This window comes from Passer domesticus, chromosome 17 (assembly GCF_036417665.1).
Source record: "Passer domesticus isolate bPasDom1 chromosome 17, bPasDom1.hap1, whole genome shotgun sequence".
Taxonomy (NCBI): domain Eukaryota; kingdom Metazoa; phylum Chordata; class Aves; order Passeriformes; family Passeridae; genus Passer; species Passer domesticus.
The window spans coordinates 2,864,304-2,877,800 of NC_087490.1; the positions used below are offsets into that span (position 1 = coordinate 2,864,304).

Genomic DNA, 13,497 nt, shown 5'->3' on the forward strand with positions numbered 1-13,497 from the left:
AACTTCAAAATCAAAGTATCTTGGGAAATTCTGGTTCAGGTAGTTACATAGAAACAAACAGCTAGTGCTGTAGAGCTGCACAAACAGCAAAACAGTCACTAGACATCTCCTGGCATCAGCAAGACCTCAAATCAGGTCTTTCCAAAGATGCTGTTAGAGGTCTCAAGAGTAGCCACTGGTGTTTTCAGCTATTAAAAAAACCCAAAAAACAATAATCCAAGTAAAAAACCAACCAAACAAAATTTGTTAAGCTCTCTTGCTCCTTCCTTGTTACTTATTCCAAATGCATACCTTCTTTCCTGGTATTTTTTCCTGCTGAGAACACTGACCCTTTTAGCAACACAGAGAAACTGCTAATAGCAACTTGACTTCAGCTCTGTGACTGCAAATTTCACTCAGTGCATACAGAAGTTGCAAAATCAATTTGTATTAGGAACGGTCAAAGTGATGTTCAAATCCTATGTAAATATTTCTATATAAAGCAGTGTGGTTTCTCGACAACTACCAAAGAAAAGGTTTATGGGTTTGTAGAACTGCTCAGCTATGCTCAGGAGGACCTTCAAGAAATTCAGCAAGTCAAACAGAGCAAGTGCCTCTCTAAAGCCTAAACGGGTGCAGTGACAGGTCTGCATTCGCTGCATTGGGTGTGAAAACATCACTTAAGAATACAGGGAAGTGGAAAACAATTGTCTTCACTGTGGCCTCATATAAATTCATAAGATATGAGAGACCTTCTGCTTTCACATGAAGCAGAACCCAGCCCTCATCTGAATGGCAAGAGCACCAGACCATGTAAACAATCTCAAAATCACAGTCTCTCATCCCTGTCATGCAGTACAGATCAATTCAAGAAGGCAGGCAGGCCTGTAGTTCAATATACCACCTGGAACACCAAAGGAAAACCAGGGAATTTTCTTGATCCCTATCCTCTGAATTTTCTTTATCCCTGTCCTCCATCAGCCAGGTCTGCCAATGGCTGTTCTGCCAGAAGAAAAACTGAACTGTTGAATAAGTGAAAGACAGCAAATGGTTTCTGGGTTCCCTGTTGAGCTGAGCACACACTGGCTCTTCTGGATATACTCAAGGACTAAACACAATCCTCCTTGTCACACACCAGCCCCCTCACCTGATCACACACATGCTTATCATGAGTTCTGTTAGAGCAGCATCTGCCTCTGGGCCCATTACAGTCACAGCTTTCAAGGGAAAGAGGGCAAGAGCAGACAATGGAGAACTCAAATGAGTTATTCAGCATACTTCATTCCCCTAAGTTCCTCAGGAAAGATGCCAATGGAGAAAAGGCTGAACAAAAGATTCACCCAAACAATTATTCAGGTGACTTTTAAGCCCAATGTATTGCTCACATTAAGTGCACCAGCTTTCTGTCAGAGTCAGAAGCAGCACTTGAGGGCCCCTGAGGATCTTGCTTTTGTGAGCTGAGAGGTACTTGTTCCAGCTTAGGAAGCCTTTGAGACAATACTCTGGATCTGACTGAAACATTCTCCTCCTGATACCCATTTACCCCAGATCAGGAGCCACAGATGATCAATACTAGAACTAGAGAAGTGGTATATGTCCCCAGGCTAAAGAGACTATTTTCATCTGACAGCTTGTCAGATTCTTCTTCTTCCTTGCAATTCAGATTTCACTCATCAGCTTTCTAAGAAAACTCAGAAAAGTAAAACCAGGAATGGACTGTAAGATGTGCTCTCCTCACTGCAGCCACTGATGAAGTGTAGGATACCCATCACCCAGACAAGACACCTTCAATCCCAGCTAAACACTGGCTTTGGTATCCACTACAATAGGCTTAGGTGGGAGAACTGCAAGAGAATTTTGCAACTGGGCATCCTCTGCTCACTAATCTAGAAATCCAAGTAAGTTATTGATACAGCTGGCAAAGACAGAATTACTCATCCAAATACCATGATTTCCTCAAGGACAGTTGAGGCATTATTGTGTTTTCTCAGAACAATGTCAGTGATTTCATCCCTGTCAGACTGACAGGTCCAATGACCACCTCAGGAAAGTGTAAAGCAAAAGTGTCCTGCCCAGGGAAGGGACTCCCAGACTTGTTCTACCTAAAAGGATTCAAACAAAGGACACAGTTTATAGAAGTGACAGGCAAAGACAGGGGGAAATGCATCCAAGTCTTCCAACAGTGATCTACTGTTCTGACCATATTATCTTCTGAAACTTCATGTCATAATGTCACTTCAGGCCACTATAAAAAAATTTCCGGAGCAGCTCTCGGTTAGCAGGAAGCAGAACTGAAAATGAGGCAGTGAATTATGAGCTGAGGCAGCTGGAGTACCAGGCACAGAAACAAGTGTTCTGTGCCTTGGCTCACTCCAAGCACCATAATCTAACCTCCTTTGGGACACCCTGAGCCCAGGCAGGGGCTGCCTTGCTGGGCAGTCATAGCCTGCCCTGGAGACACCTCCCTGCTGACAACACACCAACCCCATTCACTTCTCAGCAGCTCAAATACATCTGGAGCCTGATGCTCCAGGGAACAAGGTATTTTCCTTCAGAACAGATTACTCAAGGAAGCTGCTGCCTTGTTTCAAAGGAACACACAGATGTGGCTGTAGGCAACTGAGGGATTTGTTAGTTTTTGGTGGCTTTTTGTGTGTTGGGTTTCTTAAAACTGATCTAACAACAGCCTGCTCCAGCCTCACCCGCCTCACCCATCTTGTGGGTTCAAAATGGGCACTCCTTCCTTAGCTCTGCAGCCAAGGGAGTACGTAATTGCTGATAACAGAATAGCTGGTAAATACCCCATCAGAGAAGGAGCTGCATTTCAGAGTGGAGTCTAGAATATTCTGGAGTTCTGATGAAGTAAACACACACAGTGAGCCAAGGCTGCACAGTGCACTTCTCCACACCTCAAGGAGAGGAGCTGGAGTCCAAGCACACAAGTTACTCCCTACTAAGTAACTCCTCCTGCCAGGGCTGCCTGCTTAGATTTTAGATAATACTGTGTGATCCACAGCAGCCTGCCATAGCTGCTACTGTGCTGTTGTCACAGACGAATCTGCAAGTAATTTGTGGATTTTGGATACTTCAGAAGTTGTGCAGAAGCTCCTGAAGAGGATGGGGTGGTTTTGAGGGTTTAAAAAAATTATTTTTAAAAGAAGGAAGGTTGTGGTGGATCTACTCTTTCTCCTCCACAAGATAAAACAAATAATACTTTTTTAAAAACCCACCCCACCCAGTAGTAACAGAGATTGGTGAAATGACTGAAAATAACAAAATAACAAAAGGTAACAACTATGCAAAAGGCCTGTAATACCAAGAGGCACAATTCAGTAGTATAAACCAACACACTGAACTTTAGCAATTCACTCTTCCTACAGGGCAGTCCTCGTGGATTCTCACACACACACTCCTGAGTATCCGTGTAGCCATGAGCAACTAACTTGACTCCAGCTGCTACACTTGGGCAGAGCCTCCCCTAAAGCAGAGACTCCAATTGCATTTGCAATAATCTGATTACTACATGGCCATAACCTGGTTAGGAAAGGGTCTGAGAGATACCATTTTGGCACTTAGGAAGTAGACAGGGAGAGGGAGACATGCTTTGTTGTTTTAATAGCAGACAGATCTGCAAATTGAGCCAGATTTTGTGACAGAAATACAACACATTGTCCTACACAGGACACTTTTACTGTTTAAAACACACTCACTACAATTTGAAAAAAAATTAGAGAAGTTATTGATCTGTAAAACTGTCTCAGAAGAAGGACAGACTAACACTCAAGGATTTACTTACAGCTTATGGTTACTTTCACATCACTCGTAATTTAAAGATATGATCAGGAAAGCAATCCACTTTGTCATCAGTGAGCTGGCCAAAACCTGCTTTGTAACCCAAGACACTCAAATTGGTGTTTTGGAAGTTCTTCATTCATATGCAGCTCACTCAAACTAATCCATGCCAGCATTTCTGTGGTCACTTGCAGCCTACCCCTCCATCCATCTGCCATTCAACCTGGACTGGAACACCATTTATTTTCCTACATGTGCCAGCAAGAGATTACTTATATTTCACCAGGGGAAGAACAGGATCAGACCCTTATTATTCTTTCCATGCTTATCTAACTGAGCAGAACAAATCAAAGAGGAGACAGTAAAAAAAACCCCAAACTGCTGGTCTTGGTATCTCTGGGGAAAAGCAAGTTCCAGATAAGCTGTGCCTCCAATCAACACTCTGATTTTCATGAGCAGCAATATGCTTCCCTGTGGTAATTGAAATGGAGCAATTCTTAAACAGCTTGCCAAGTCTCACCTCATTAACCTTTATGGACTGACCTCCAAAATTCCTTGAAGCTGAAATACAGGTCCCCCTTGCCTCTGCATGATAGCTGTTTACCCCTAAGAGGTTGGGGAGCAAGGGAGGGCATTAGAGAGCAAACTGCTAAACATGCTAGGACTGGAAGAACTGTTTCCAGCCTATTACTGGGGCCCAAACCTTCACAGGCTTAGGCCTCCTTTTTTGGCCCTTCTTTCAGGGAGCCTTCAAAGCCAAATTTGGATTACAAATCACACCCCCCACCCACAACACTTCTTTTAAGCATCAGTATATAGCTCTAGTATGCTGCCCAGTAGTCAAAAATAAACATTTCCTAACCCACACTTGAAGGTTTAGCAAATTTTCTAATTAAACCTTATTTTTCTTCCATCCCAGATCTGTTATTCAGGATGCCTCCTTGCTATTCCAGTCAACTCATTTTACTACTTTTGCTCAGGTCGCAGTGAAACTTTCTGGTGGCAGTGAAAAGCAAGCTGTCAATGAAGGAGTAACTGAACACAGTACTTAGCATTTCATCCTAATATCCAAACCAGAGATATTAGACAAATGGAAACACTTAGGAAAAATGGTAGAGCAATTAGTTCCACAAATTAGCAAGCTCTTAGCTCTCTTTTTCTCAGCATTAGCACGAGATAGTATAACTACAAGAATTAAGAATATAATATTCCAGTTTTGCACCCTGGAAGTCTGTACATGGGGTCATGTATATTTACACTAAACAATAAAAATCTTCAAGATTAAAACCACATCCATTAACTGCTTTGCTAGAGATGAGAAGACACAGGAGACCAAAGCACTTCATTCACCAATACAATTCAGTGCTTTAAAGTCCATCACCTGCATACACAAGTAAATCACTTCAAAAGTCACTGTAAAGCTTTAGGTTTGAGCCCCTGGCCCTGTGAAATCACCAAGCTGCAATCACCCAGGTCCAACAGTTTTGTATCCAGCACAGCACTGGAGCCTGTGCTCAGCACAGTAAGGATGCTGCAGGATATCCTGTGGCTCTGGGGCTGCTGGGTCCTCGCTCAGCTCCTGCACCACTCCCAAGCTCCAAGCTTGCACTGGGAATACATTTCACCTGCCCAGCACAGGCACTGCCTGCCTCCAGCAGGCACAAGCCCTCCTGCAGCAGTGGCAGCTCACAAGTGAGCTCATCTCCACTGCCAGAGACCCTTTGAGACTGTTGGAAAGGGTGCAGGGAGGACAGGCAGCTTTCTGACCCACTGTTTATAGAATTCACAGCTGTCTGCTTACTCCATAGGAAAGGCAGTCCCACTCTGATCTCCCTGTCATGGACCATGAAAATGGGCTTCTCCCAGGCAGATGAGGGGACACCAGCAGACTCCAGGGCTCCCCAGTACCAGACAACTACTATGTGGATTGGTTTACACTCCCATTTCAAAGGCAGGTGCTTTGTGACTGCAGAAGTACCTGATCTGGGGTGAAGAAAGAAAAAATAAAATCTGTCTACATGCTATTACTTCTGCTAGGCCTGAGGTAAACATCAGCAACTCTCTGTGGAAGAAGGAAGAAAACAAACACTTCAGAGTCCACTATAGTCACTGGGGACATACAGCAGCTCTGTAGATTCCATTAGACTCTGCTGTAGGGAAAGAGAAATCTGGAAGAGAAAGAGAGGGAGCTCTTCACTGCCCCAGACTAAGAAGAAGGGAGTGGTAGTGCAAGTATCCTGATAATCTCCAAAATCTCCAAAGCCACTAAAACACTGAAAGGCAAGGCAGGGTGGGGGGTTGCATTTAAACAGCATCTTGACATCACTGCTCCTAGGAAATCACTGATCATCACAGGAAAGAATTAGAACATGTCTAAGAAGTAATAGCAAAATGAACTAAACAAGTGTCAGGAAAATTTAAATTGCATTATTGATCCAATGTAAGTCACAGATGGAAAGCAGGACCTATGGCCAGCAGGCCTTAAAATTACCAAGCAATCTGCACATTATAAATGTTCCTACATTTCAGCTCGTCAGAAGGAAGAATCTCTACAGTGTGGACTGAAGTCTGCCTCAGCTGCTCAAAGGGAAGTTGTGCTTCTGAACAACAGCAACGGGACTGACATGTTGCCTCAGGAGTCTGCAAAATCCCACAAAGAACTTTTCAATCTACATCTCAAAACTAAAATTCACAGAATACAATATTGGGTGAAAGAAGTGCAGGGTTAAGAAACTTGTCTAAGATTTCAGAAGATGCAAATAACTCAGGAAGTAAACCCTTGCAGAAACTGGTACAGAACAAGGTCCTCCCATGATGACACACTACATGATTTCTTGGGGCTTTACAAATAAGTACTTATTTATTTGCCTTAAAAGCAGGAAATTCAGATGCTTGCCTATCTGGTCAGGCATTTAAGGCACAGAAAAACTGAAGAACCTACAGCTCTAGGTAAGCAGGAGTTTTAAAATGGCCTTCTGTTGTCATAACAGGAATTGTGAGGTTTGCAGTTCACATGCATAAATTCCACTGCTCTTTCCCTTCTCTACAATAAACTCTCTAAAAAATAGGGAACGTTCCATGCTCTCCAGAAAGGGACATTCAGAACTTCCACATTTAGTAGAGGCTAAAATAAGTAAAACCTCACTCCAATGGAATTAAATGACACATATCCCCAAACTGACCTCATATTGAGCACTGTGGTGGTTGGTGGCTGTCTAGAGAAAGAGCCTGGCACGACTCTCTCAGAGCACCACCAAATCTTCTCACGTGAACAGAGTTAGTCCTGGGGCACCTTGAGGGAGGCAGCTGTGCAGGTAAATATTATTTATGTGGACTCCAGAAAGTTTCCATGTTATTATGCAGACAGATAAAATCGGTCAGAGTGAGAACACTGATTTTATAAAGCAAGCTCCAAAGCCAAGCAACAGCTCCAGTGTGCTCTTCATTAACAAAATGCTGTTAGTTAAAAACTGTCCCAGCTGAGGCCATTGCAAGATGTCATTGCTCCATAACAGTTCTGTGCAACTTTCCCCTTGACCATAAGCAGAAATGCACAATGGGTGGCTTTTCTCATGTCTATTTCTGCAACTAATGTTTAACAGAAGGCAGAATTTTTAAAATCTTGGTTTTTCTACACAATCATAGTAAAGATATGTGAGCTTAATGCAAAGTTAAGATGTGATTTTTTTTTCTATTCCCACTACAGGAAACTAGTGATACATAATTAACCCTAATATCAATATCTTTGCCCAGGCTTCATTAAGTACATTTAATAGAAAGTGCAGCTATTACCAAATCTCAACCCTGAAGCTCTCATGCTGCTCCTTGGAAAAAACTGAAAGCCTACTATACCTTGGTCTGCTTTAATGTTTTTGATAATCCACCTCCAAAAACCCAGATTCCAATTTTGGCTCAGACCCCATCCACTTGAGAGTTACATCCTTTTTTTGTAATACAAAATCAGGAAAACATCACTTAACTGTGAAGTCATGAAATAATTTGGACAGAACAGCATGTGTCTGCTGGCCAAGCTCAAGGTGCACTGGGCCAGATCCAGATGGAAATTTCACACTGCACCTGTGCACAGCACACTCAGCATTACTATGGGAAGAGTGATCAAAGGCAAAGCCAGAAAACACAACAATCTGAATACACAGGGAAGTCAAGCACTGTTGAATAAACCCCACTTGATGCTAATTAACATGAAGACTGGCCAGAACCTACTATGATTGAAACTTGCACTCTGTTCAAGCAAAACTTTAGGGAAGCCTGGCAGAAGCAGTGACTGAACCACAGGTGCTGGAAAATCTGTCTGGATCTGTGAATGGCTTTGGTAGCACGTGGTGATGGAGAACAGCCTGCATCAGAGCAGGGTAGCTGGGAATGGGAGCCAGCCAGATAATCACACAGGGCTCTCTCAGGCCTTTTGTTTGTTTGATGAAAAGGAGGTGCTGCCAACTGGTTTCAGATCAAAACTCATCCCAATCAGGAAGGAAAGAAAACTCCTATAAAATGATGCTCAGTAGAAATGAATCAGAAACACAGCCCTCCTGAAGGCATAGGCCTTTTCAGTTAAATAAAAAGTTGCCACCAGCTAATGTGCAAGACAGTGCTGATTAGCCATCTGGTGAAAGTTCCTGCTAAGCTTGCCATGTCACCCCCTGTGCTGAGGAAAGCAGAAGGTGGATCAGTTACATTCTGTCCTTGCCTGCAATGTGTGGTCATCCTTAGGAACATGACACAAAGCTTTCCAGTGCATCCAGGAATTGTAAGTGCTCTGACTTTTCAGCTGCCTTTTTTTTTTAATCACTGCATTCCAGCTAAATTATTTAAAATAAAAATTACCTGTTGCCTTTTTGAAAGCTGAATTTATCCTCAAGCTTTATCAACCTTTGTGATTTTTACCCCTTTGTTTCCTTCTGCAAAAACTGAAATTGCCAGGAGGCTTCCCAGTCATCTAAAGAGCATCAGTAAACAAGAGCAGAGACAGATGGCTGAGCTCAGTTCAAATGAGCACAAGACTCAGCCTCTCCCCCAAAACCCAGGAAGAATGCAGCAGTTCCAGAGAGAAAACAGGGATGTCCATCCAATCTGATAAGGGAGAAGTCACTGTGAGGAGGTGCAGAGCTTCCATGTGCACTGAACATCCACTACAACTGTCCAGCCTTCCAGTAACACGAGATAAGAGGATGGCAGCATGGCAGAGAAGAGTTCTCCCTCCATTTTTGCTCCCAAAAGTATTGCTGACAAAAACAATCAGCAGGGAAAGTAAAGCCAGGCATCTCCTTTGAGCAGTTACTCTTCTGAGAAGTAACAGAGCAAACTCTCACAACCTGAGAAAGTGACATCTCTGACAGGCCTCTGAATTCACCCACTACTACAGGAATTTGGTCCCATCGACAAATAACATGTTAATCCCTTATTAAAATGAGAGATTTGAAGAGACAAAGAAAACCCATGAGAGAACTCACACATTTATAATTAAAGAAATCTGTCAAAAAACACGTTCCTATTTTCTTCATTCCGGGATTTGATTTTCATTTACTGCACAGGAGACTAAGGTGTTAGCACAAGATACTATTTACATTACATGCCTTGCCTTGCTAAATAGGTTCAGACATCCACATACATTCAAAAACTGCATCTGAATTAATACAATTCTTGTATGCCTCTTCCGCCCATAAACTCACTGTGATTCCACAGACACACCTGCATGCCTGAATGAGTTACATGAAAACGGATTCAAACATTGCCCATTCTTCCCCAAATATAAAGTTTTATTCTGCTGAAATTTAGTTAACACTTTTCCCTCAGGGCTTCCTGATATTCCAAGTTCTTTCTTCACTCAGCGATAGCAGAAAGCTCCAGGAACAGAGCTGCACAATCATCACCTCCAATCAGCTCTAACTGAAGGCTGACACGAGACAGAACGAGAAACTAGCACTGCAATTAATACAGACAGGAAAAAACACGACTGTGGGAGCAGCATCATTATCGGTAAAGCTCTGGCAAAACCCTCAGGTTGTGGTTTGTTGGCACGCTACCACCTCTGAGGTAGAGTTTAACTACTCCATAGTGCACAAATATGAGGGAAGGAATAAACTTGGTGGTGAATTCACCACAAATGGTGAATACCTGGTGAAATTCTGGCCCCTTTTAAGCTCAGTGTTCAGACTGAAACTTTAAGAAATTATTAACATGGACTTCACTGATCCTCTCAAAAGAAGCCTGCATCAATCCATCTGGGAATCCAGACTAAATTCCTAAAATGCAGTGTGACATCCTTCTCTAGGATCTTCCTAAAACAGCAAAACTACAAATTAAACTCAGAAGTCTCACATGAAACAGTTGCCCCCTCACAGTGATTCACCCAGGGTCTCCCATTCACTTCCACGATGCCATTCCCCGCTCAATGCATTTCAAAGACTAAGAAGAAGCTGCTACACACCTGCATCCCCGTGGAAACAGCTGTCCTGGTGACATCTCGCAGAGGGCAAATCTCCATCGCTTGGCCAGATCTGTCCTGTTTTTCGTACACCCACAATAGTGGCCTCAGACACGATGACCTGCTGCTGCCGGTGCCGTTTCTGAGACTGGGGGGTTGGTGGGCTGCTGCTGTCAAAGGACTGCTGGGAGTTCTGCGAGGGGGAGCGGCTCTTGTCCCGGTACATGCGGTAAGTGGTGGGGCTGGGGGAGACATGGCTGGACTGTCCTGAGGAGAAGTCTTCCTCACTGGAGGTAAGGTTCTCGTTAGAGCTACAATCAGGAGTGTATCCTCCTCCAATATCTTCAAAACTCCTGGGGGAATAAGATCTCCTGGGCCACGTGAGATGTTTTTCCTGGTCAGGTGGGCCCTGATTTCGCAGAATAGGTCCTTTTCCTTCTCCTTCCCCCATCATTCCACCTACGTAGATACTCTGATACGGCTGAAAGTCCATGGGCTGCCAAGGTGAGCGGTTGCTGCCATTGGCATTAATCAGGTTATCTTTAAGAAACTTGGGGTTCAGTTCAGCATCCTCATATTCTCCATCATAGCCAAAGCTGCTCTCTGAGGACCTTCCCCTGTAGGCAGGCCTCTGGAACTCGCTGAAGCTGGGTACCATGTTAGAAGGGAGGGAGTGCAAAGACTTTTTGCGTTCCATTTGCATGGCTTGGCTACCAAGGGAGCTTATTTTATCAGAAACATCTTTATCGTTGACCTTTACTAGACCCTTCTCATGATGATACTCCATGTTCACATAGAAGGGCTTTTCAACAACATCCTTGTTATCACCAGAAGAGTGCGAATTAACCTTTTTCATCCTCTCAAAATTGGACCTCAGGGCTGCCACACTGGTGCTGTTCCCTCTCTCCTTAGGTTCAAATGATCCCTCCTTCTCAGCAGATCCCACCAGTCTGCGAGTGGAAGCCGATCTGTGTTTTGAAGGAGAGCTGTCTGTATCACAGCGATTCTCCATGTCTTCTACAACTCTCTTCAGTTTCTCTTCACCATAGTACTTGCACCTGTCCTGCTCGCCTTCCCCATGGTGGGGGCTGTCCAAAGGTGACAGGTCTGACCCATCACTCTGGGTAGATAGCTTCCGCATAGAGGGTATCCTGGGTTTGAACTTTTCCTCCCCATGATGCGACTTGCTTTTTTCATATTCGTCCTGGTCAGCAGACTGGTGATGATGCAGGTCCTGGATCTGCTGCTCTGCACCCCCTTCAGGCAACTGAGAAACACGTTTAAAACCCCATCTCTGTCTATCATAGCTTTTTTTCTCCTTTGCCAGAAGAGTCTGCAGGTAAATCATGCGGAACCTCTCCTTATTAACCTCCATCTCCAGTCTCCGGATAGATGCTTTGCACATCTCCAGTTCCTGTTCAATGTCTCCCACAGATTTCAGCTCCATTTTAGGAGGCTCAGAGTCTGCAAATTGTGCTTTCCAAGCCTCTACAAACCCCACAGGGTCCACCATTTTGCATACAGGAGTAAGTGGAGAATACGAGAAGGAGGCTGGAGAGAAAGAGGTGGAAAGAAAAAACCAACCGGATCTCACATGTAGAAGCAGAAACAGCTCGGGCAGGGTCAACTCAGCGCGTCTCTTTCGCGGTCCATGCAGGGCGCTGGGAGGCAGGCAGCAATCCTCTCTCGCAATCGTCTCTCCTCCCCGTCTCCTTCTGCTTCTGCCGGCCCCAGCCCCGCGTACACTCGCTACTCTCTCGCCGGCATGACCGATCGTTCGCTGGCGAACAACAATGCTCCCACCCCGACGATCCCGCAGCACTTCAAAGCGCGTGGACAAAGGAGCGGGCTCGGGGCGGGGGAGGGAAGGTAAATATCGCCCCCCACCCACCTCCTGTCGCCGCCGTCCTGGGCACGCTCCTCAGCGCGGCCGCGCTCCGGAGCCCTCCGCTCCGCGCCGCCTCGCCAGCCCCCGTGTTGTGCTTTCTCTTTCTCTCTCCTCCTCTCCCCCTGCCCCTTTCCCTGTCTCCTCCTCCCGGCTATTGTGCTGCGCTCAGGGCGCACACGGTCCCCGCGCGGGGCGGCGATGCGGCGGCGCGTCCCGGCCGAGCTCCGCCGCTAGCCGGCCGTGCCCGAGCGCGCCGCGGCCCCGCGGGAGCCCCCCCGGCGGCGCGGCCCCCGCTGCCCGCCGCGGCCCATCGCGGCCCGGCTCCGGCGGCGCTGCGGAAGGGGAGGGGAGGGAAGGACCCGGCGCAGGCACTGACACGGCGCTGGGGCCTCTTAAAGGGGCAGCCGGGCCGGGGGACCCCGGCGCCTTCCTCTCGGCTGCCCGTGAGACAAAGGCAAAGTCGGGAGCGGTCCTGGCCGCTGGCCCTTGCAGCCACAGGCCTGGGCATCCTCACACCGTACCATAGCTAAGACTGGTTAAGGACATGCCATGCACACAGCGCTGTGTGCACAGGGAGGTATCCATTCCCGTCCATACAGCCATGCCCTTATATATTATGTATAAACACCAGCACGTCTCTGTGCTCTCTCTTGTGTTCATAGCAAGGCTCTCCCCCCAGGCATTGAGGCAGCTCACCTTCAAAGGTCACGTTTTCCCCCACTCATGTAAGTGCTGCTTAGCAGCAGTCTCGTCATTCACTCAATCCTACCTTCCTTGCCAATAAATTATAAGCTGGATTTCTGAGATGGGCAACTACTACTCCAAAATAACTCTGACACTGACAATAAAGGCTGTTTTGTTTGGGCATTTAGTCTCACTTTTGTCCTGTATATCATTTAGCCCCAGTAACTCAGTCCCACACTTCACCTCTGGGTGAAGGTTGGCAAATGATTTAAACAGAAATCTGGCTGCTGGGTATTATTTTCCTTCTGAAATCACACCATCACACTTCCTTCTTAACCTTGCTTACAGCATATGTCCTTTCTATGTACTAATTCATCCTCTGATAAAAGGGCAAAAAACAACTGAAGCCCCATCTTGTCTGTTTGGAGGACAGGCAAAGACAATATGTACACCTCATATCCCCTATAAAACTGTTTCTTTCATGTTTGTGGTGAAGCATATTTTTCTGGTACATGTTGCTAGAAAATATAGTGGGATATAGCCCTGATAAGAACAAATAAAATCCCATAGGAATGAAAAGCACAACTCCATGGGAGTAGCTCTCTTACCTTTGAGATATGTACTGTTTCAAAATCCATTAAACAGTTTTCCTCTCCATGCTTTTTGATATGCCAATGAAAATATTTTGGGGTACTTTCAGCTATATCAC

The 13,497-nt window shown here is 45.4% G+C and overlaps 1 protein-coding gene across 1 annotated transcript in view; it reads right to left on the reverse strand.

Annotated features, from left to right (window-relative positions):
• Window positions 1-12,413, reverse strand: part of BCR (BCR activator of RhoGEF and GTPase) — a 98,904-nt gene extending 86,491 nt beyond the window's left edge. Inside the window, exon 1 of the mRNA XM_064392545.1 lies at window positions 10,220-12,413. Within this exon, the coding sequence (XP_064248615.1) occupies window positions 10,220-11,729 (1,510 nt within the window). The 5' untranslated portion in view covers window positions 11,730-12,413. The remainder of the gene's footprint in view (window positions 1-10,219) is intronic.
• Between the last annotated feature and the right edge of the window lie 1,084 nt (window positions 12,414-13,497).